General features: G+C 42.8%; 1 protein-coding gene across 1 annotated transcript in view; it reads right to left on the reverse strand.

Annotated features, from left to right (window-relative positions):
- Nucleotides 1–282: 282 nt before the first annotated feature.
- Nucleotides 283–23,776, reverse strand: part of TTPA (alpha tocopherol transfer protein) — a gene marked incomplete at its 3' end in the record, with an annotated part of 45,020 nt that continues 21,526 nt past the window's right edge. Inside the window, 3 exon segments of the mRNA XM_073631701.1 lie at nt 283–393; nt 8,558–8,751; nt 14,245–14,398. Coding sequence (XP_073487802.1) covers nt 283–393; nt 8,558–8,751; nt 14,245–14,398 — 459 coding nt within the window.

A 23,776-nucleotide genomic window follows, 5' to 3' on the forward strand; every position in this document is an offset into this window, starting at 1 on the left:
GGGAGAGAAAATGGCTAATTGGGCCCAATTTGGACATTTTTACTTAGGAGTGTACTCACTTTTGTTGCCAGCGGTTTAGACATTATTGGCTATGTGTTGAGGTATTTTGAGGGGACAGCAAATTTACACTGTTATACAAGCTGTACACTCACTACTTTACATTGTAGCAAAGTGTCATTTCTTTAGTGTTGTCACATGAAAAGATATAATAAAATATTGACAAAAAAGTGTGGGGTGTACTAACTTTTGTGAGGTACTGTATATACCTTTTAGCTTACTTACCCGTTCTTTGATCTTGTCAGGTAGGAACGGCCTGATTAAGGCATATACTGGGTAGAAGAAAAAAGGCTCGTTTATGAAGTGTATTCCACGAACTTTAAGAGGAAAAGAGTCCTGAAAAAAAAAAAATCTGCTTTAAAAAAGAGCCCAAATCAACTTCTAATTATAATACACACTGTTTCATGTACCCTTGTGCTGGCCAAAGACCACCAAAAGAGAGAGATATATATATATATATTAGTTTTTTTTTTTTTTTGTTTTAAACACGTAGTCCAAGTTAAAGAGGATCTTTACCCTAGAGAGAAAAAAATAAATAAATTAAAAATCAAAAACGTTAGCAGCTACAAATACTGTAGCTGCTGACTTTTGATAAAGAGACACTCACCTGTCCAGGGATCCAGTGCCATCCTCACCCGGGTCAGTTCTTCACCGGTCTTCAGGTCCCCGGCGCCAGTTTGTTTACTGTGGGAATCCAGCTGTAACTCCTTGCAGCTTCACAGCCGGCTTTCTAATGCACTTGCGTGTGACGCGCTGCGCTTTTTGAATGGTCCCACAGCCTTCTGAGACATGTAACATGTCCCAAAAGGCTGCGGGCTAAAAGTGAGGGCCGAACTTCCTACCTGGGCTAGCCAAGTGGAAGGGAGAGTGAGTATCAAAACTAACACCTCCCCCCCCCCCCCCCAAAAAAAACAACATTAATAAGCCAAATATGGTATGGTAGACATAAAGCAGAACTTCCCCTTTAGGCTACTTTCACACTGGTGCGGGCGCCGGCGGTAAAGCGGCGCTATATTTAGCGCCGTTTTACCGTTGTTTTAGCAGTGCTAATAGGCCGCTAGCAGGGTGGTTTTAAAAAGGGTTAAAACCTCCCGCAAAGCGGCGCTTTGCCGGGGGGTTTGCAGTGCTGCCCCATTGTTTTCAATGGGAAGGGGCGCTCCTATAGCGCTGCAAAGATGCGGCTTGCGGTACTTTTTTTGACCATCCTGCAAGCGCACCGCTCCAGTGTGAAAGCCCTTGTGGCTTACACATTGGAGTGAACTGAGCGGCTTTTTCAGGGCGATTTGCAGGAGCTATTTTCAGCGCTATAGCGCCTGCAAATCACTTCAGTGTGAAAATAGCCTTAGAGTGAAGTTCCACTTTAAATTACATTTATCTATGGGGAGGAGAGAAAAAACAAACAAACTAGATATCCCTGGTCCCACCTAGATCTATGGAGTTGGAACGAAAAAGCAGACATTGCTCAGCCTCCAGAAGGATATTAAGTTGTTTTGCCTGCAATATCAGATTTGACCACAAGATGGAGCCAGTGGTAAATTTACTGTTGCAGAAACTAGAAAAACTGTTCACCGCTAAAGCGGAGTTCCACCCATTTTTTCATGATCATTGTAAGACAATGCTAACCCGCAGAACAGTATGTAATGGCAATTTTTTTATTTTTATTTTTTTTTAATTGCTAAATACCTGCTTTTTTTCTGTGTAGTCTGCACTTTCTGCCCCAGCCGCCTAGGCGATTTCGTCATTAGGCAATTCCCTAGGACACCTGGGATATCACAGTGTCATCTATCCCAGAAGTCCTAGGGAGGGCCAACAATGAAATCTTGTGGTATTTCCAGACAGGAAGTTCTGTGCTAATTGACAGGTTGCCATAACAAAGGGGCGGGAAACTCTGCCGATGCCGACATTGTTATGGCAACCTGTAAACAACATGCCGACGCTGCACCATTACTGCGCAGGCGTGAGCCAGCTGCTCAGGATCCCGAAAGCAAATAGGAACGAGCTTCAGGTGCCCACATCATGAATTGTCGCTGCCTGCCTTCTGGGATCCTGTGGAAAATAACAAGTTGGCAAGTAAGAAGAACGTTTACACTTACAGCAGTAGCCTAATTATATAATACAATTAACAAGAATCACGGGGGGGGGCATCCGCTTGCATCTCCTAAAACGCAGCATCGATGGCGAGAATAATTTATCGTCATCTACAGCAAAGCATATTCATTGTATTTTCTGTATGTTTCATGTACTGATTATATGTCCTTTATCTGTTTTTCGTAATAGTTGTTAATAAAGCTTCAAGATTACACTCAGTCTGGCTTATTGCAGAATAGGAGGGTTTAGCTGCATGTCGAGCTACACACAGGGAAACGTGTAGAGGGGACAGGACAGACATACATGGAATATACAACAGTGATCAAAAGGAAAGACAATTGGGTTGGCAATAGGTAAAATTTGGAAGCAAGACTGTAAGTCACCAGGCAGGCTGCACAGCGGTCATGTTTTTTAAAATATTGGAAACATGCACAACATGGGAAGGGTAGTAGGCAGCTCAGGATACTTCCCCAGCCCCTACGTCATTGCAGAGCACAGTACAGATGTGGGAATTGGCAGTGAAAATCCACACTCCCAGAAGTGTGGTTTTCTGAAGAGGACTTCAGCTGGCCATTTCTCTTCAAAAGAATGGTGTTCGGAAGTACAGCCAGCAGGAGAGGCAAATATTTACTTTCTTCTTAACAGGTAACTGGTTATATGGGCACTTACAGTTAAGCTCGCCATACACTGTTGCCACATTCCCCCATCCACATAAAGAGAGTGGATAAAGAAATATACCGAAGGGCTGGTTCACTACTGAACGAGGTGAGGGAAAGATGTGCGAGTTTCTGGCACTGTGTTCACAACGCACTGTCTTTGTAATCTGCTGCAGGTGCCAATACATAGTACGTAGTGCATTTGTGGGTACTGTGGTACCTTGCGATTTGGCACAGTGCGTTTTTCAAAAGTAGTGCATGAACTACTTTGTGTGATCGGTGCAATTTCAGCTCTTTCAATTGAATGGGCTAAAAATTGCACTACGGTGGATCGCATGGGTGTAAATTGGCTCAAAATGTTTTTTATTTTTTTTTTTAACGCTTTCATGCCTAAATAAATACAACATGTCATGCTTTGAAAATGCGCACACTTGTGGAATGGTGACAAACTAGCAATCTCCATAGGCAATGCTTTAAAAAAATGTTAACGGTTACCAGGTTAGAGTTACACAGGAAGTCCTTTGCTAGAATTATTGCTCTCACTCTGACAATTGCGGTGATATCTCACATGTGTGATTTGAACACCGTTTACATTTGCAGGCGTGACTTACGTATGCGTTTTCTTTGCTGTGCGTGCATGGGGGAGCTTTAAATTATTTTTATTTTCTTTCTTATTTAAATGTAATTGTATTTTTTTACATGGTCCCAATTTCTGATCACTTTTATTGCTGTCACAAGGAAGGTGGTGACAGGTACGCTTTATGGAGGGATCGGGGGTCTAAAAAGACCCCAAATCTTTGCACTTAAAAGTATTCAGATCGCCAAAATTCAGCGATTCTGAATACTGTCATTATTTTAAAAATCTGTGCCACTGACAGCCAAGTAAACGGCGTGACGTTGTTTCCAAGATTTTACATCGGTGACCCAATCAAAGCTGAATCCGGCTTTGTTCACGTCTCAGCTTAGGCGGCAGACGTGCCGGCTGGTGGCTCGGGTCTCCCGGTGGGACAGGAGGCCTGGGAAGAGCGGTTGAAGGTGGCGGGAGGGGACGTCCCCTCCCGCTCCTTTAGGATAACAGCCGAGCGGCTTTTAGACGCATCGGTTATCACTAAAAAGCCAAAAGCTGGCTCTAAAAAATGGCATCACCCCGGTTTAACCCCATTCAAGCCATGAATGCAAATTTGCATATGGTCGGTGCTAAAGGGTTAATTTAATTTTATTTAGAGATTTTTTTCTTTACAAGTACAGAATAACAGAGACACACATTGTCACAAAGAATAAAAGAACAAAAAAAAAGTAAACAAAATGGCAAAAATAAATAAATAAATAATTTACAGCACCAAAGTCCAAAAATTAATAAATAAATCAATGTAGCACATGCTACTAAAAGTTAAATGGAACAGAACAGATGTAAACGGACGACATCAGTTTATGTGAGAAAATGCGAAAGGATGCAAACCTTTTTCATTTTATTTTGCGAGCACAAACTCAGATGTAAACAGACATACTGTACCGTCTGTTTCCACCTCCTCATAGATATACATTGTGGTTGAGTCTGGGCCTGTGTGAAAAACTGACAGACAGGTCCAGACCGAACACCCATGTGAAAGGCCCTTAGGCGGCAGGATCGCCCTGAATAGTAAACCTTCAGTCAGGTTCCAGCGTGTAGATTAGTTTACATAACTTGCCCACGGTGAGCTCTGCTCGCTGTACTGATTACACAATTACTGGTAATCATTTTTGTTTGTGATTTGGAGGGCTGTTTACATTTTTGTATTTGATAAACTTTACATAACTTGCAGATCTACTTGGGAGTCCCAAAACCAGGCATGCCCTTACCACACCTCGCTGTTGGTGCATTACTATGATGAGCGGCCTACTAATACACAATTAGAAATCCCTCAACCACTCCATACACCATAGATGGACAAATCTCCTCACATAGCTATTGCAATCACACAGCCATCACAATACATGAACAGCGGCTCCATCTGATTGGATATTTTCCCTCATTTACTGTCCCACTGACAATTTCACCAGATAGGACTTGAGGAAAATCTTCAACAGCAACACAGGCAGAAATAAACGCGTCTCTGCTGCAGACTTTTCCTCACTTCCCGTCTGGTGAGAACCTGGTCACCAGGACAGTATGTGAACTGAACTCTTGATTAGGGAGCCCCACATAGCAGTAAAAACTTTGGGGGGGGGGGGCTAATCCTTCTCCACTCTAATCAAAACTAGAAGAAAAAAAAAAAAAAGAAGTTTTTGGCTGGGAATACAACGACTTGTATTTTATGGGCAGTTGTAAAAATATAATTAAAACTAAACTTGGGTTATAGTCTTTGCTTTGCTGTGTTAAACAAGGGTTATGCTTTACTGCTCTCTCACTATGTAATGAAATCAACACACTCCGCCAGCATGGATGATATTTGTATACCAGCAGTTACCAAGCAAGAAGCTTGAGTCACACACACCGAACTCCCTCTAGTGGCTAATCTAGAAAATCACTACATTTAGTAAAGGGAAAAAAATGAGCTTTTGACAACATAAAAGTCAAAGATTTTTTTTAAAAATTAAAATAAAAAACTTAAAAAGTGTAATTAAAGACCAAACTTTTTTTTTAGTTTTGAGTAAAGTGGATAGAGTGGAGTGGGGTTAGATCACCTGTCATGTTTGATTGCTGTGTCCCCATCTCTCTCAATTTGTCCTGTTTACTTCATCAAAAGTGAAGTGTAGAACAGGAATAGAAAGGGAATCTTCCAATGGGGAGCCTGGTGACCTTGCCAATTGCCTACCGGGAACTTTTACCCCCATCCTGCCCAGGCCAATTATTAGCTTTCAGCTTATATTTTTTTTTCACACAAATGGAGTTTTTTGGGGTGGTATTTAATTAGCATTGGGTTTTTAATGTTTTGCTAAAATAAAGACCGAAAATTTTGAAAAAAACAAAAAAAAAAAACCAAACTTCATAGTTGGTTATAACATTTTGCAACCAGGTAATTTTTCTCATGCGCTGATGGGGCTGCACTGATGAGGAGGCGCTGGTAGGCACTGTTGGGACTGCACTGATAATCAGGACACTGTACATGTCCCTTTTATACAAGCCAGTTATTGTCTCTGTTCTCCTCATGCTGTCAGCGTGAGGTAAGGAGTGCCAATAACCAGCTTCTGTGTTTACCTCTGTGATCAGGTGATTGGACACAGCTGATCACGTAGTAAAGAGCCGCTGATTGGCTTTTTACCTCAATCTGTGATCACAGAGCCCGCCGCCCACTCCCCACAGTTGGCGTGATCACCGGAAGGCGACACAAGACGGTGTTCCAGAACTGGACGACCGCACTGTAGCTGTCATTCAGCTATAGCGCGGTTGGCAAGAGGTTAATTTGCAGGGATTTCCTTTCACTTACTCTTTTGGCTATGCGGCAGGAAGTTAAGGGAAATCTCCCCAATGGGCACAGATTGCAAAACAAAAAACAAAAAAAAAAAAACAGACTAATAAGGTTATAACCAACCCTTACTCTATCCAAAATGAAAAAAAGATTTTGACTTGTGTGGCACTTTAAAAATGTGTGCTTATTAAAAGCACATTATACTGTTCCTTTAAAGAGGGGTCCCCAACCCCCAGGCCGTGGCCTCTCTGCAGCCTAGCCACAAGTGCGGTGGGCCGGCGAGAGAGAGAGGGGGCGAGCGGCATGAAAGAGTGGGCGGGCGGACGAGAGACATGAGATTATCCCTCACCGCCCGTCCTGTATCACTGCAGTTCCACCCTCACACTGTGCATCAGAGAGATTACCTCATGTCTCACTGCCCACCCTCACTCTGGGACCCAGACAATGCACATGTGCTGAAAAGCTGGGGAGAGAAGCCGCTTTCTCTGCTGTCACTGTTGCCCGACACCAATTTGCTTTTACATTTAAAAAGGGACAAGCTGCATCTGATATATTTTGGTGGCAGGCAACAGTGGGAAGCTTCAGCTGGTGGCAGGATAATGACAATCTGCAACTGGTGGCATGCGACAATCTGCATCTGGTGGCAGGCGACGTGGCAAGTGACAAGCTGCATCTGGTGGCAGGCGCCAAGCTGCATCTGGTGGCAGGCGACGTGGCAAGTGACAAGCTGCATCTGGTGGCAGGAGACGTGGCAAGTGACAAGCTGCATCTGGTGGCAGGCGACGTGCCAAGTGACAAGCTGCATCTGGTGGCAGGCAACGAGGCAACTGACACTCAGGTCTCCCACTGATTCTGCATTATGGTGAGTTTAACGATTTTATATTATAATGTAATAGAAATATTGGGCTTCAATCATCCTGACACCATATCAACACATGGTGTCGTGATGATTGAAACGATAAACACCAGCCATTGTCCTGACAAATTGCCCATCAAAAAAAAAAAAAAATGATTCCTCCCTCCCACTGACCCCCCCATTCCCAAATAGCTTAAACAAAAAGATTTTACCAAGGGATTAGAAACACTAGGTCTCTGAAACAGCACAGCCAAGGCCAATATTTGCTCCTTGATAGTAATTAAAGCCAGAGACACCAGACTGCCAAAATGTGCACCATGACATATGGTCAGGGATGAAACTTACAAGCCTCACACCTGGCAAAGGGCTTTCCATATATGATGGTACATCTTCCAGGAGGTCACCTTTTTTGCCTTAAAGAGGGTAAGAATTACAAAATCAAAAAGAGCAAAAACTAAACTTAAATACAGGAAGTCCCCAAGATACGAACACCCAAGTTACGAACGATTCCTACTTACGAACGGCCTCAAATGCCGGCCACTTGTGCTCCACGCTGGTCCTGGATACCTTTCCAGCAGCTCCGGACACATCCCACACTGCCGTACTACTTCCCAGATAACATAACAAGCGCCAGGAACATCCCAGATCCATGCACAGGCGGCAGTTACACTTACGAACACTTACGAATGCAGTGTCCCGACCAGAAGTTACACTTACAAATGCAGTGTTGCGACTTATGAACAACTTTGACTTATGAACAAACCTACAGTCCTTATTATGTTCGTAACTTGGGGACTGCCTGTATTCCAGATGTTCGGTCAGAACAGAAGCTAACTTCTGAAGGTTTTAGTACCGAACTGAACCTTTCCAGGACCTGTACTGTGTGCTGGACATTTGAAATGAGCAACTCAGCCGATTTCTCCATGAGAAGTCCTCCATTTACCCACAATGGGAATACCTTAGAGCAAGGCCCTCTGATCCCTCCTGTACTGAAGGCCCTTAATAATAATATTAATCTTCAATTACCCCGCAGCCAACAGCTAGGTAAAATCTCTGGGGCAGTGGACAGGCTGAATGGCAATGCCATAAACTGAAACTAGTGACCCTCTACTGCGATTTGCAGTAACTGTTGGGGTCGGGGGGGGGGATAATAAATCGGGGATGTAGAGGTAGGCATCCTTGATAATCATTGACACCAGGAAGTTCCCCTGAAGAGGCAAGGCACTGACCAGGTAGACTCCATCTTGTACCTTGCCTCTGGACAATGGCTTCATACATGGGTTGCCTCTGCACTCTGACATACACTAGTTGCCTCTGGACACTGGTACCATCCACGGCTGCCACCACACACTGGCTGTATATGGGCTGCTTTTACACTGGCGTTATACAAACTGTTGCCACTTGAAAGAGATCTTTTATTGCAACCACTACCCTTTAATGCTCTCCCAGCAAAAATAACATAGTGATAGGAAATAGCTCTAAACTTTGCAGTTATATACATTTTAACTTACTGTCATAACTGAAGCTATTCTTCTAGCCAAAGTTGGGGAGACTTGAAATGCATGGGCCAGTCCAAATCCTTCCAAGTCAAATATAGCCTTAATGCCATTCCGTTGTGTCTCTGCATCTCTCACCAAAAGCTCAGAGGTAATCAAGCTTATTCGAAACACTTCGTATGCAGTAAATTGCTTTGTGTCCCACTTATCTGGGAAAAAAAAATAAAAAAAAGCGTAAAAATACCATTTCATTGCACAGTTCTGTTACTTTAAGGCAGAAAAACAAAACTAGCACCCACAGTTACTTGCTGCAGATCTCATCCTTTATTGTGGCTATTGCATTGTTGAATACTTGCTCACGATCTATGACTTCGAAGTAAATGCATTCTCAGATGGAGACCAGAAATATCATCCCTTACATTTCTCTTAGATGTGCTATAAAATATCCAGTTCATATGATCAGGAGAATTGAAAGCGGCAACTCCCCAGAACTGATAATTTAATTATGTATATTTGCATTTACGTGCATATGAACCCAGATACCCAAAGGCCTATTTACGCCAGCAGGTCAACTTAAAGGTGTGCCCGCTGGTGTGCATTGTACACACACACACACACACACACACACACACAGCAATGCTCTGTACACTGCTTGCTGTTTTTTTTCATATTTGCATACACTCGTTGTAAAGGGGTTAAGGTGAGTGATCACACAAAAAGTGGAATTCTACATGAACTGACCTGCTTATTTTTTTTAACTGACTAGACTTTTTGGGAAAGAAGAGATAAGTTTACAGCTCAAGTACAAACTCCTTTAATAAGCTTACACCAATAGTGATTGATTGCTTTGATTACCGGTTAACCTTTTAGTAACCCAATTGCCACAACAGCTTAGACCGAAACTATCATATAGATATTAAAAACCAACAAAAAAGTCTCTTGTCATAACAACATGAATTACCTAAGAATATAATTACTAGTTATGGATTTAACCAAAAAGAGTAGCCATACGTCTGAGGCAGCTGGTAGAACCGGCAAAAATCGGTCAAGTCAGCGTTCTGTTCTCCACTTCTCTTAATTTGGATGACCTGGTGACTTTACTGTGGAAGCAAGCATGGCTGTGCGAAAGTATATGGATTACTAGTGTTGGGCAAACGGTTCTGCCTAAGTATGAGTTTGGGCCGAACATTGGCCCTTTTGCCCAGTTTGGGGAACACCCGAATATGCAGGTTGCCTTCCATAAAAGGCCAGATTTGTGAAATGCACGACTAATGGTTGTCCTGTGGACAGATTCTCCCACCTGAGCTGTGAATCTCTGCAGCTCCCCCAGAGTTACCATGGGCCTTTTGGCTGCTTCTCTGATTAATGCTCTTCTTGCCCAGCCTGTCAGTTTAGGTGGACGGCCATGTCTTGGTAGGTTTGCAGTTGTGCCATACGCTTTCCATTTTTGGATGATGGATTGAACAGTGCTCCGTGAAATGTTCAAAGCTTGGCATATTTTTTTTTTTTTTTTTTTTTTATATATAACCCAACCCTGCTTTAAAACTTCTCTACAACTTTATTCCTGACCTGTCTGGTGTCTTCTTTGGCCTTCATGATGCTGTTTGTTTACTAAGGTTCTATAATAAACCTCTGAGGGCTTCACAGAACAGCTGTATTTATACTGAGATTAAATTACACACAGGTGGACTCTATTTACTAATTAGATGACTTTTGAAGGCAATTGGCTCCACTAGATTTTAGTTAGGGGTATCAGTGTAAAGGGAGCCGAATACAAATGCTCGCCACACTTAACATATTTATTTGTAAAAAATATTTATAATTTTTCTTCCACTTCACAATTATGTGCCACTTTGTGTTGGTCTATTATATAAAAGCCCAATAAAATACATTTCCGTTTTTGGTTGTAACATGACAAAATGTGGAAAATTGCGAAGGGTATGAATACTTTCACTGTAAGGCACTGTAAAATAAATGTAAAAAAAGAGAAGTATGGGAATGCGGTTTTTCCCATAATCATACTTTACCCAGGTGGATGCAGCATCGGACCGATGCTGCATCTGTCCCCCGGAGTGTGTTGGTCCATCACATAAAATACATTAACGTTTTTGGTTTTAACACGCGACAAAATGAAAAATGTCAAAGGGGTATGAATACTTTTTCAAGGCACTGTATGGTAGAGCTGCAGAATTAATTGTTAAAGAATCAAAATCGCGATTCTACTTCCCTCCTGAATAGGGATGAGCCGAACACCCCTCTGTTCGGTTCGCACCAGAACATGCGAACAGGCAAAAAATTCGCTCAAACACGCGAACACCATACTCGCGGCTATTAATGAATTGCCGGTCCGACAATACACATAAAAGTTCATTGATAAAAACGGCATGGGAATTCCCCATAGGGGAGCCCCGAACGAAAATTAAAAAAAAAAAAAAAAAAAGCGTGGGGTCCCCCTTAAAATCCATACCAGACCCTTATCCGAGCATGCAACCTGGCAGGCCGCAGGAAAAGAGGTGGGGGGGGGGGGGGGGCCGTATCAGGCCACATGCCCTCAACATTGGGAGGGTGCTTTGGGGTAGCCCCCATGGGGACAAGGGCCTCATCCCCATAACCCTTGCCCGGTGGTTGTGGGGGTCTGCGGGCAGGGGGCTTATTGGAATCTGGAAGCCCCCTTTAACAAGGGGACCCCCAGATCCCGCCCCCCATGTGAAATGGTAAAGGGGGTACAAAAGTACCCCTACCATTTCACAAAAAAAAGTGTCAAAAATGACAAGAGACAGTTTTTGACAATTCCTTTATTTAATGGCTTCTTTTATCTTCTATCTTCCTTCGGTTTCTTCCTCCATCTTCTTCTGGTTCTTCCTCCAGGAAAAAAAGGACTTTTTTTCCTTTGAAATGTAATTTTGCTGTCAGACTGTTCTAAACACGGGAAACATGCATACTATAGACACCCCCCAGGTACGAAATTTAAAGGAATATTACACTTTTATTGTTTCACTTTAAGCATTATTAAAATCACTGCTCCCGAAAAAACGGCTGTTTTTAAAACTTTTTTTGCATTGATACATGTCCCCTGGGCCAGCATCTTCCTCCGGCGGGGCCACCACATGCGTCAAAGGGGTCGGGGTCACCGGCTGGCTCCGCCCTCCATTACTTAAGAACCGTCAGAAGACGAGAAGCGTCACACAGCGGGAGCCTCCCATCATTGATGCGGAGCAGCCGGAGAAGAAGGGGGGAGGAAGGAGGATGAAGAAATAAAAAAAAGGAATTGTCAAAAACTGTCTCTTGTCATTTTTAACACTTTTTTCGTGAAATGGTAGGGGTACCCCCTTACCATTTCACACAGGGGGGGCGGGATCTGGGGGTCCCCTTGTTAAAGGGGGCTTCCAGATTCCGATAAGCCCCCTGCCCGCAGACCCCCACAACCACCGGGCAAGGGTTGTAGGGATGAGGCCCTTGTCCCCATCAACATGGGGACAAGGTGCTTTGGGGGGCTACCCCAAAGCACCCTTCCAATGTTGAGGGCATGTGGCCTGGTACGGTTCAGGAGGGGGGGTGCTCTCTCATCCCCCCTTTTTTCCTGCGGCCTGCCAGGTTGCGTGCTCAGATAAGGGTCTGGTATGGATTTTTGGGGGGACCACACGCCATTATTTTTTTTTTTAATTTGGCGCAGGGTTCCCCTTTGGGGGAATTCCCATGCCGTTTTTATCAATTAACTTTTATGTGTATTGTCGGACCCGCAATTCATTAATAGCCGCGAGTAGTTTTAAATGACTTTTTTTCCTTTGAAATATCATTTTGCTGTCAGACTGTTCTAAACACGGGAAACATGCGCCCCTTTACAGGCATACTATAGACATCCCCCGGGTACAAAATTTAAAGGAATATTACACTTTTATTGTTTCACTTTAAGCATTATTAAAATCACTGCTCACGAAAAAACCGTTTTTAAAACTTTTTTTTGCATTGATCCATGTCCCCTGGGGCAGGACCCAGGTCCCCAAACACTTTTTATGACAATACCATGCATATAAGCCTTTAAAATTAGCACTTTTTATTTCTCCCATAGACTCTAAAAAGGGTGTTCTGCGGCTTTCGAATTTGCCACGAACACCCCAAATGGTTCGCTGTTCGGCGAACAGCCGATGTTCAAGTCGAACATGAGTTTGACACGAACTCGAAGCTCATCCCTACTCCTGATCCTAAAAAAAGCATTTCCTGGATACTATGTAACAAGTGAAGTGCTCACTGCTGAAAAAAAAAAAAATCCAGACAGCCTGCCAAGTTTATCTCATTGGAGATGAGGAGAAACACTGTAACACTTGTTACTTTTAGATCAAAAGGAATGAACTTCTGTCTGTAAATGAGGTCAGTTTAACCACTTAAAGACTAAACCTTTTTCTGACACTTGTTGCTTACAAGTTAAAATTAGTATTTTTTTGCTAGAAAATTACTTGGAACCCCCAAACATACATACACATATATATATATATATATATATATATATATATATATATATATATAATTTTTTTAGCAGACACCCTAGAGAATAAAATGGCGGTTGTTGCAATATTTAATGTCACACTGTATTTGCGCAGCGGTCTTTCAAACGCAATTTTTGGGGAAAAAATACACCTTAAAGCGGGGGTCCACCTATCTATCGTTTTTTTTTTTTTTGAGTTCATTCACAAACTTTTCTTCTCAGCATTACATACTCACATATTGTGTGTAATATGTCTGCCTGTGTCAGATTTCGTCAGAAAGAATAACTTATATTATTCAGTGCAGGCAGTTTCCATCTTCATTGTGGGCATTTGAAGCCCACAAGCATTTATTTCCTGGATGTGGTGAATGCTGTGCTCCCAGCATTCACCGCTCGTTCCCGCACATGCTCAGTGGCATCCTGGGAAGCCTGAGACTAGCTCCCAGGAGTCTGGGAGAGGCTAGAAACACGCCTACTCCCACGGGAGGAGAACCAGGAAGTGCAAAGAAGAATAGAAAAATAAAAGGTAATTACGGCGATTTACATTTCATCAAGGAAGAGAATACATACAGATATTGTTCAAAATTTGGGTGGAACCCCGCTTTAATGAATAAAAAACTAAACAGTAAAAAGTTAGCCCAATTTTTTGTGTAATGTGATAGATGACGTTACGCTGCAAGAATCGTGATCTTTATTCTAAGCAAAAAGATTGTGATTTTAGTCAGAATCATGCAGCTCTACTGTATGGTGACTTTTTTCCTCTTTACCTCTGTGGTGACTGGGGGTTCAAAGTTTATGAAACCACATATTACCACATGGACACTAGTCTCTATATAGACACTGCATGTGTTGTATCCAATCCATCAATGTAGGATCCCCATGGACATTTTCACAATATTTTTGTCATCACAATATATTATATAGAGGTTTGCCATTGCAACCTTAATACTACTGTTTAAATCATATACAATATGCACTTGGTCATCCGTTTGAAGTACAGTGGAAAATGGTTTCTAAAATACATTTGTGTACAATGAAGTGGATTTATACATGGCTTTGGCCATCAAGATTGTTGTACATAAAAACACTTTCCATGCCTGGTTGAGTCCATAACTAGTATTCATATTCTTGGCAATTCATCATATTGAATATACATATTGTTAAACAGAACAGGCTGAGGGGAAAAAAAAAAAAAAAAAAGAGGAAACAAATCATTTACCAATCCTGTAAATAAGAACTTTGCTGCCATAAGCATCCCTTGACCTTAGGACACCATGGTAGCCAGCATTGTACAAGTTAAGGAGAGGAGATGGCTTCAGGTCTGCAGTAATCTCCGGACATTCTTTCCTCCACTTTTGGTAGTTTTTCAATAACTGTAATAAAAACAGAAATCAAGGTATTGTGCATTGCAAGTAATACATTTTACATACAGTATAATGCAGGAATCAGGCTACACTTATCTGAGATTACGGTGCATAATTATTTATCTCTAGGTTAGGAAATGTTTAGAGCTGTGAAAATATGATGTAGCAAAATAAATATAAACCAACTGCATTTAAAACGTAGTTTCATGTACTAATGTATGCAGTATTTTGCTCACACATCACATAATTTGAGATTACTCCTATCTGAGGAGGAGTCCTGTCCTCTTCCATTGAGCTGTCAAAATTGCAGAGCCTTTGTATCTAGTGAAGGTTTTAGCGCTTTAACATACATGCATACAGGGTCCCTTTAAAAGTTGCCACCTTTTTTTCCAAGTCAAACCCAAACCCTTTAGCAATGCACGGCAATTTTTTTTTTTTTTTTTTGTAGTACATACTATAGGATTGTAAAAGACCTGGGACACCTTTGGGTGGCCCAAGGAGAGCAGTAATGTGGTGTGCGTAGCGTGCCACTAGTAAGAGTCTCACAGACATGTATAAACCAATCATAAAAAAAAAAAAAAAAAAACACCACACACACACCTCTTCCATTACATATGATTTTATGTACATTAAAAAAAAAAAGACAGAAAGCTAACATTTCATCTGAGCCAACTTTAAAGAATCTTTATTAAAATAGTCAGGGACTGTTTAAAGTGGCAGTAAACTCTGTTTTATGACTTCTACCTACAGGTAAGCCTAAAATAAAGCTTACCTGTAGGTACTGTGCATATCTCCCAAACTTCCACTGTTTAGGAGATATTCAGAGTGCATGCAGCCAGTGAAGTCACTGACGCATACGCTCTGAAGATCAGGCATACCGTGCCATACCTTCAGAGCCTGTGCCGTAAAAGTCATTGCTACCCAGCCACTCATGTAGCCGAAGGCGGTGAACCCAGAAGGAAGACCGGGTGAAGATAGAAGCCCTCAGTTCTAAAAGCATGTCAAACAACAAGTCCTGCACTCTTTTTCCCCGCCCCGCTGTACACTGATTATGTTCCTCCTGCTGATTATACCGACAAGCTGCTCCTTAACGCTGTGTGCCGACAGCTTTCCACCCATAGAGCACTGTTTTGTTTTCAGCCACCTCATCTAGGAGGGAGGTAGGTAGGAGAGGACAGGACTGGGGCGCTCCAGAACAACACCCCCCGTACCGGGTGGCACAAGGGGCAGGGCCCTGCCCCATTTTCGGTGCCGTTATCAGGATGATTTCTATTTCGGCAAAAAGGCCATTTTCGGCCGATATGTTTCGGTGGCCGAAATTTTTGTGCATCCCTATTCTACAAGCAATATCTCGCTCTAGTCTTACCTGCTGCCGTCCATACATCCCCTGTCAATTTTAGGTGTCATTTGTTCAAGTATATTACCTTTATCCTTAGGCACTGTTTGAATGAAGATCTAATTTTGCCTGTTATACATGTTGAAAATATAAAACTATTTCCAAGTGTACTCACTTTTTTGACATGTGTATATGTCTGGTTTGAACCCATGCGTTGCAATTTAGCATGTTTTGGAAAGCAGAACAAGCGCATTCACACCTATGCATGTGATATTACGCATGCTGCAATGCACACAAACACACACACACGTATGAATCCAGTCTAAGATTTTTAGACATTGGGCAGCCAGATAGCCATGTTGCTATGATAGGAATAACAAATCACTCAAAAATTCCCTTGTTAATCAAAGAAAACAGAATTTGGGTTTGGTGTATTTTAACTCCATTGAGATATTAAAATAACACCAATTAAATGCAGCTATAAATGGAACTTGTATAAGTACCCGATTTTGACTTAGGCAGGCTATACACGGTGCAAAGACAGCGATTATCTCTACTAACAGCTGCTAGCGATAATCGTAAAAGAGAATCCGGCAGGCTGGTTGTACCAAAGTTGATCGATCAACTTGGTACATTCAGCCTGCCCATTAATGGGTTGAATCGTGTATGGCCGGCCTTAGTATCCATCTCAAGGTCAACAATCTGGCTTGCTACAGTTGTGCTCATAAGTTTATATACCCTGGCAGAATTTATGATTTCTTGGCCATTTTTCAGAGAATACGAATGATAACACAAACTTTTCTTTCACTCATGGTTAGTGTTTTGCTGAAGCCATTTATCAACTGTGTTTACTCTTTTTAAATCATAATGACAACAGAATGACCCTGATCAAAAGTTTACATACCCCAGTTCTTAAAACTGTGTATTGCCCCCTTTAACCTCAATGACAGCTTGAAGTCTTTTGTGGCCTTTGTGGATGAGGCTCTTTATCTTCTCGGTGGTAAAGCTGCCCATTCCTCTTGGCAAAAAGCCTCCAGTTCCTGTAAATTATTGGGCTGTCTTGAATGAACTGCACATTTGAGATCTCCCCAGAGTGGCTCAATGATATTGGAGGTCAGGAGACTGAGATGGCCACTCCACTTTATTGTGCTGTATCCAATGACAGGTCGACTTGGCCTTGTGTTTTTGGATCATTATGTTGGAATGTCCAAGTACGTTCCACGCGCAGTTTCCTGGCTGATGAATGCAAATGTTCCTCCAGTATTCATCTTGCCATCAATTTTTACCAAATGTCTTGTGTCTTTGTAGCTCACATCCCCAAAACATCAGTGATCCGCCTCCCTGTTTCACGGTAGGAATGATGTACCTTTCATCATAGGCCTTGTTGACTCCTCTCCAAATGTAGCATTTATGGTTGTGGCCAAAAAACTAAATTTTGGTCTCATCACTCCAAATGACTTTGTGTCAGAAGGTTTGAGGCTTGTCTGTGCCATTTGGCATAATGTAAGCGGGATACTTTGTGGCATTTGCATAGTAATGGCTTTCTTCAGGCGACTCAACCATGCAGCCCATCTTTCTTCAAGTGCCTCCTTATTGTGCATCTTGAAACAGCCACACCACATGTTTTCAGAGAGTCCTGTATTTCACCTGAAGTTATTTGTGGGTTTTTCTTTGCATCCCAAACATATTTCCTGGCAGTTGTGGCTGAACTCGTTAGTTGGTCTACCTGACCGTGGTTTAGTTTCAACAAAATCCCTAATTTTCCACTTCTTGATTAGAGTTTGAACACTGCCGATTGGCATTCACAATTTCTTGGAGATCTTTTTATATCCCTTTCCTGTTTTATACAGTTCAACTACCCTTTCCCGCAGATCGTTTGACAATTCTTTTGCTTTCCCCATGACTCAGAATCCAGAAGAGTCAGTGCAGCACTGGATGAAACATGCAAGGGTCTGTCAGGAGTCCAGAAACTCATTGACCTTTTATACACACACACTAATTACAAGCAAACAGATCACAGGTGAGGATGGTTACCTTTAATAGCCATTCAAACCGCTTTGTGTCAACTTGTGTGCATGTTATCAGGCCAAAATCACCAAGGTATGTAAACTTTTACACAGGGTCATTTGCGTAGTTTCTGTTGTCATTATCATTTAAAAAGAGTAAAGACAGTTGATTGATAATAAATGGCTTCAGCCAAACACGAACCATAAATGAAAGAATAAAGTTTGTGTTATTCCTATTCTCTGAAAAATGGCCAAGAAATCATAAATTCTACCAGGGTATGCAAACTTATGAGCACAACTCTATGTATTAGAGCTCAAGAATGGTTAAACAGGATGACAAATATTTTGGCAGGTAGAGCAGCTACGATCTACATATTACAAATGTGTATTTAGCTGTCTGCCTGGAGGGAGCTTTAGGTAAAGAGTTTCGACCAAAAAAAAAAAGCTAACACTTAACATTATCTCAGTTGGTGAAATACTCCAGGAATTTTGTTTTATTTTCTTTCTTGTCACTTAAAATAACTCTCAAGTCTTAAATTGCAAGTAGGTCATCTTATAAGGGATCAGTACTGGAAATAATTATAACCTACAGATCACTAAATCCCATGTCAGCTGAATATTTTCCCTTCTCTTACCAGTGTCAATGGAGGCTGAAGATAAGCACGATGGAAAATAAAATAAAAATAAAAAAAGTACTAGTTACTTACCGGTAACTGTCTTTCTAGGAAATCTTCCAGGTCGACACACCTGAGAGATGAGAGGCTCCTCCCCACAGGAAACACAATCAATCAACAGCTGTTTTAAGTCCCTCCCATCCCCTTGATCCTCAGTTTGTAGAGAAGTAACTCCTGAACCTGGATCACAAGGGAAAATCATTCCTCATAGGCACTCACCTTCTAGTGTTCTAAAATTTTCCCTCCTCCAACGGGTGGGAAGTAGGCCTGCCGTCCTGGAAGATTTCCTAGAAAGACAGTTACCGGTAAGTAACTAGTACTTTTCTCAAGTCATCTTCCAGGACAGCACACCTGAGAGGATAAGCAAGTACCTCAGGCCTACCTTAGGGTGGGACCACTGCAAGACCCTCTTGGCGAACCTCGGTTCTGCAGTGAGCTTTACCTTCACTCCATATGCTTGATGAAGGTATCATAGCTGGATCATGCGGCTGATCTACCGGTCTATTCCACCAATGTCCCTGCCTTCTCTGCTTCGGATGCAGGATCTAAGTGGAGTGGGCTCTTAAAGATGGAATCAGAAAACATGTTAAACTTGTAGGTTATCAATGTTGCCTGTCAAACATTTAACAATGGCCTATTGTGCCTATAGGTGCTGCTTAGAACCACTAAAAAGATTAATCGGAGACCTGTGTTGTAAGACAAGGACACTACATTGATCAATAAGGGGGCCTGTCTTAACACAACCCTGTCCCGGGAAATAGAACTGCCAAAAAAGGGGGGGCCCTGGCAGACAACCTTTTTTGTTCATTTTTATCTTTACGTCAGCAAAGACTGAAGGGAAACCTACTTAAGGGAGATAGATTAACAGAAGCTTAATCCCTGGGTTTAAGGCATGCCCAATTTATAGTTTTACTTACGCCTGAGAGCCTACTCAGGAGATTAACATCCATAGCAGGAGTAGAACACTCATATTGGTACATCAAGTTTTGCTAGAAGGGCAAAATGAAGGCCATGCACCGAGCTGTAACCTATTTGGTCGGGTATACATCTTTATGCCATAATACTCCTCTGAACAAAACTTCCTAAGTTCTTATTAAACAGGGTGATTCATTATCGCCTTCTTCCAGTGACCCATAACCCTACTGGGCTTCAACCCTTGGAAATGGCTCTGGCATCCCTGAATGTAAGGGGTCGAGCCTTTCTGACATGTGACATCTGCAGCCAGAACTCGGCCCTTCCACGGAAGAGAAGGCTGAAATACAAAAAGGTGATACATGTATAATTAATATCAAAAATAAAAAGACCATAGATTGTGGACATAGCACAATAGATTTAGACAGAAAGGACACAAGCATAGACAACAATGTTGTGTATCTGAGTGTGACTAGCTAAACCAACATATCAAATATGGGAAGAGACCCAAATCTGAACCTCAATGTAGACAAACAGTCCTCACAGTCTGGTTTTCTGATGAGCGACCAATATGTAAGCATTAAGACACAAACAAACCCTAAATGCTGCGCATTTCTGAAGTGCAGCTAGCTAGGTCATAACTGGTAAATACAGAAAGGACGGGAACCCCCTTTACAGTGGTGTTTTACTAATGTACAGCAAAACAAGGCCATAAAGATAAGACAGACAGACTCAAACTTCTATGTTGCGTGATTATGATGAACCACCAAGTACAGTTATAAGACAAACCTGTTATGCAGTTCTGTAGTGCAGTTACATAGAACAAAACACAGAAAGAACACAAGCAACCTACAGCATTGTGTTTTTCTGAAGTGCCATAAGGTAAGGCAATCTGAAACAGAAATCACCAACAAGCTTCAATGTTGAGTATTTCTGCTGTGCAGCAACATAAAAACAGAGAAACAACAGACAGCCTTTACAGCTGCGATCTTTCTGGTCAACTGCAATATAAGGCAATAACTCCACAATGAGTATTCCTGCTGCGTAGCAAAACCTCAACCAGAAGGGACAGATAAGCTTAGGGTTCCCACACCCGTGCGACCCAACCTGCGACTTGGGACTGCAAGACGCATGAGAAGTCATATACTATGGCTTCCAAAGGGTACCATTCGTGACTGTGCGACTCCAGGTCGCAGCATCTCCAGCAGTCCCTGCTTACGAAACCACAGACCTCAAGATTACACAGGTCACAGGAAAAGCAATTTTCAGGTTGAACAAGCAAGGGGTCCCCATGCTGTGGCTCCCTGGAGGAGTGCAGCCAACAACCCCCTGCTGCGTATCCCTAAGAAACAGCATGGAAGATCAATGAGAAACACCACTTACTGCTGTGCCTGATATACGGACGATAAGGCAGTAAATATAGGACATACAGGACACAAACAAACAATGTTCAATCTTTGTGTATGTCTGATGTGTAGTAATATACCAATACTGAGCAGAGAAGCCACCATCCTCAAAGTGTCTCCCTGCTGAGCAGCAAAAACAAATCAGAAAAAGACAAACAACCTTCACTGCTGTGTCCTTTCTGATATGCAGCCAATAAGGCAGTAAATGTAAGACATAAAGGACAGACAACCTTCAATCTTGTATATGTCTGATGTGCAACAACAATTTTGAATAGAGATAGCACATCCATATTCAAGTGATTTGGCATGCGACTCAACATTTCAAATCGCATGCCTAAAATCGGCAGCCATTGCCGTTAATAGCACTGTCTTAATCGGCACAACGTCACTTTGTGGTGCTGCACCAATTACTAAAGGCAGTATATGTACTACCCCTGGCACAGGTTCAATTTGTATTTCCCAACAAATCAATCTTCACTGCTGCCTTTCTGATAAGCAACCAATAAGGCAGGACATAAAAAACCCCACAGACAGACCTCAATCTTGTACATCTCTGATGTGCAACAATATAACCATTCTGAATAGAGATAGCACATCCATATTGAAGTGATTTGGCATGCGACTCAACATGTGAAATCGCATGCCTAAAATCGGCAGCCATTGCCGTTAATAGCACTGCCTGAATCGGCACGACGCCACTTTGTGGTGCTGTACCGATTACCAAAGGCAGTATATGTACTACCCCTGGTACAGGTTCAATTTGTACTTCTGTTATGGAGCCCAACAAATCAGGACCATCAATCTTGTGTACGTCTGATGTGTAGCAATACAATTATGAGCAGAGATGTCATCACCAGACTCAATGATGTGCATTTCTGCCGTGCGGCACAAAACCAGAAAGTACAGACCACCTTCCCTGTTGTATTTTTCTGATCTGTAGCCAAACAAAGCAGTACCTTTAGGATATAAAGGACACCAAACAAGCTTCAGTGCAGTGCATTTCTGATGTACAGCAATATACCCCTTATGAGCAGAGATGTCACAAATCTCAATGTATAGTTTTGTTGTGCCACCAAACACCCCAGCAAGGACAAACCTTCACTACTGAGGTCTACTGGTGAGCAGCCAAGGAGTCATGGTGTATCCCTTTATGAAATAACCAAACAGGGGCAATTTATTTCATGGGCAATTTATTTCATAGGCATAGCCTGGGCTGTAGATACTAACCCTTTACCACCAGTGAAGGAACAAATCCTAAAATGGTTGGACACCTTACTATAGTAGCTGTTCTCCTACCTTACCTCTGTAGACTGAGCACATGCTAGCCAGCTCATACATGGGTGGGGCTGATCAGTAACTAAAGTCTCAATTAGCCCAGCCCTAGAGACCAATTTATGACCTCTAGAAAGGGTGGTTACCAATTTAGCCTGGAGGTAAATAGCCACCTGCAGGCCTTAAACAAGCAATCATGTAGCTAACTAGCTCTTGCATATGTTTGCACAGAAAATCCTTAATCAAAGGATATTGGAAGCTATTTATGGTAAATCGCCTTTAGATCTGTCACTGAGTGGACTGTAGCCCAAACCAACAAAACGTTTTTTCTTACCTCCTGCACTATAATATAACCACAGTGTTAGGGTCGGTTCACACATGGGCAACACGACTTTAGCGCGACTTTGTACCGCGACTTCAACGCGGCTTCAGCGCGACTTTAGCGCGACTTCAGCGCGACTTCGGCAAATTACGAGGCGACTTGAAGTCGCCTCCATGACAGGCGACTTCGCCTGTGGCCAATCACCTCTCTGGGAGGGAGGGGGGGAGGGAGGGGTTTTCTCTGCAAAGTCGCTTGACTTTACAGAGAGATCCGACTTGCAGGCGACTTACATTGAGTTGAATGGGTACAAGTCGCCTACAAGTCGGATAGAAGTAGTACAGGAGTCTTTTCTGAAGTCGGAGCGACTTCAGTAGTGTCAATTAAGACGCTCCCATTGCCTACCATGTTAACCTAAATGCAAAGCGACTTGGGGCGACTTGAGGGCGTACAAGTCGGATCCCAAGTCGCCCCAGTGTGAACCGACCCTAAAGATGGAGAGGGAGGTTGGAGCTTATGAAAAGTTACCCATAGCAAGCAACCCCCAAAAGGAGGATTTGTCACAAGGGAAGCCCTACTGTGCCACACAGAAGCTTGGTTCCTGCCACATCGTTGAAAGTTAGGTCAGCTTTTAAGCATCTTGGAGCAACTTCAGATTCCTAGCAGCTGCGCCAATAGGGCCAGATAACCTAGTGCACCTGCTGAGCAGGGGAGCTTACTCCTGAATCCTTCAACCATTGCACCATTAATAACTTGTTCAGTGGTATACCTGGCCAGTAAGGAAATCTTTGTTCTACTAGGTCACCCCCTTTGCTATATTCACCCCTACTAATGTACCACAACCGGGCATGTAGAGAAAGGCTGGCAACCTACTGTTGTGATAACCACAGTGTCTCTGCTATAAGAGGGAGCTGTGGCTGGTGGTTTTAGCAGTAGCTTCTGGGCTATTTTGTTATGCAGACCCCAGGTCCTGCACTGCACCACTCAATATATACACTGGGAAGAAATGCCTTACCTACCTCTTTCCCATCTGAGGTTGTTTTAGGCACACTCGCTCCTCTGCACCACTTGTCTACCATACAGCATCTCTGATGTAAGAGGGAGCTGTGGCTGGCGTTTTTAGCAAAAGCTTCTGGGCTATTTGAATCCAGACCCCAGGGGAGATTATCTCAAATGCCCAGAAACCATCTGGCTGGGATTGGGGATTTTGCAGCTAAATTCCCAAGGTAAATGAAAGCACTCACCGTTGTCGTCTTCCCCTTTTGCCACAGCCACCGGGCTTGCTTTTCCATCCTTATGGTCCACACGCAAGGAGGATAGCCGCCAAAGTGCCCCCCCCAACTGCTGTCCCCGTAGGGAGCTGCAAGGTTAGGCTGTGTCCTGCACTGTACCACTCAGTATATACACATGGGGGGGGGGGCCCAATGCCGTACGTTCCTCATTCCCATCTGAGGTGGTTTAG

This window comes from Aquarana catesbeiana, linkage group LG05 (genome assembly GCF_042186555.1).
Source record: "Aquarana catesbeiana isolate 2022-GZ linkage group LG05, ASM4218655v1, whole genome shotgun sequence".
Taxonomy (NCBI): Eukaryota; Metazoa; Chordata; class Amphibia; order Anura; family Ranidae; genus Aquarana; species Aquarana catesbeiana.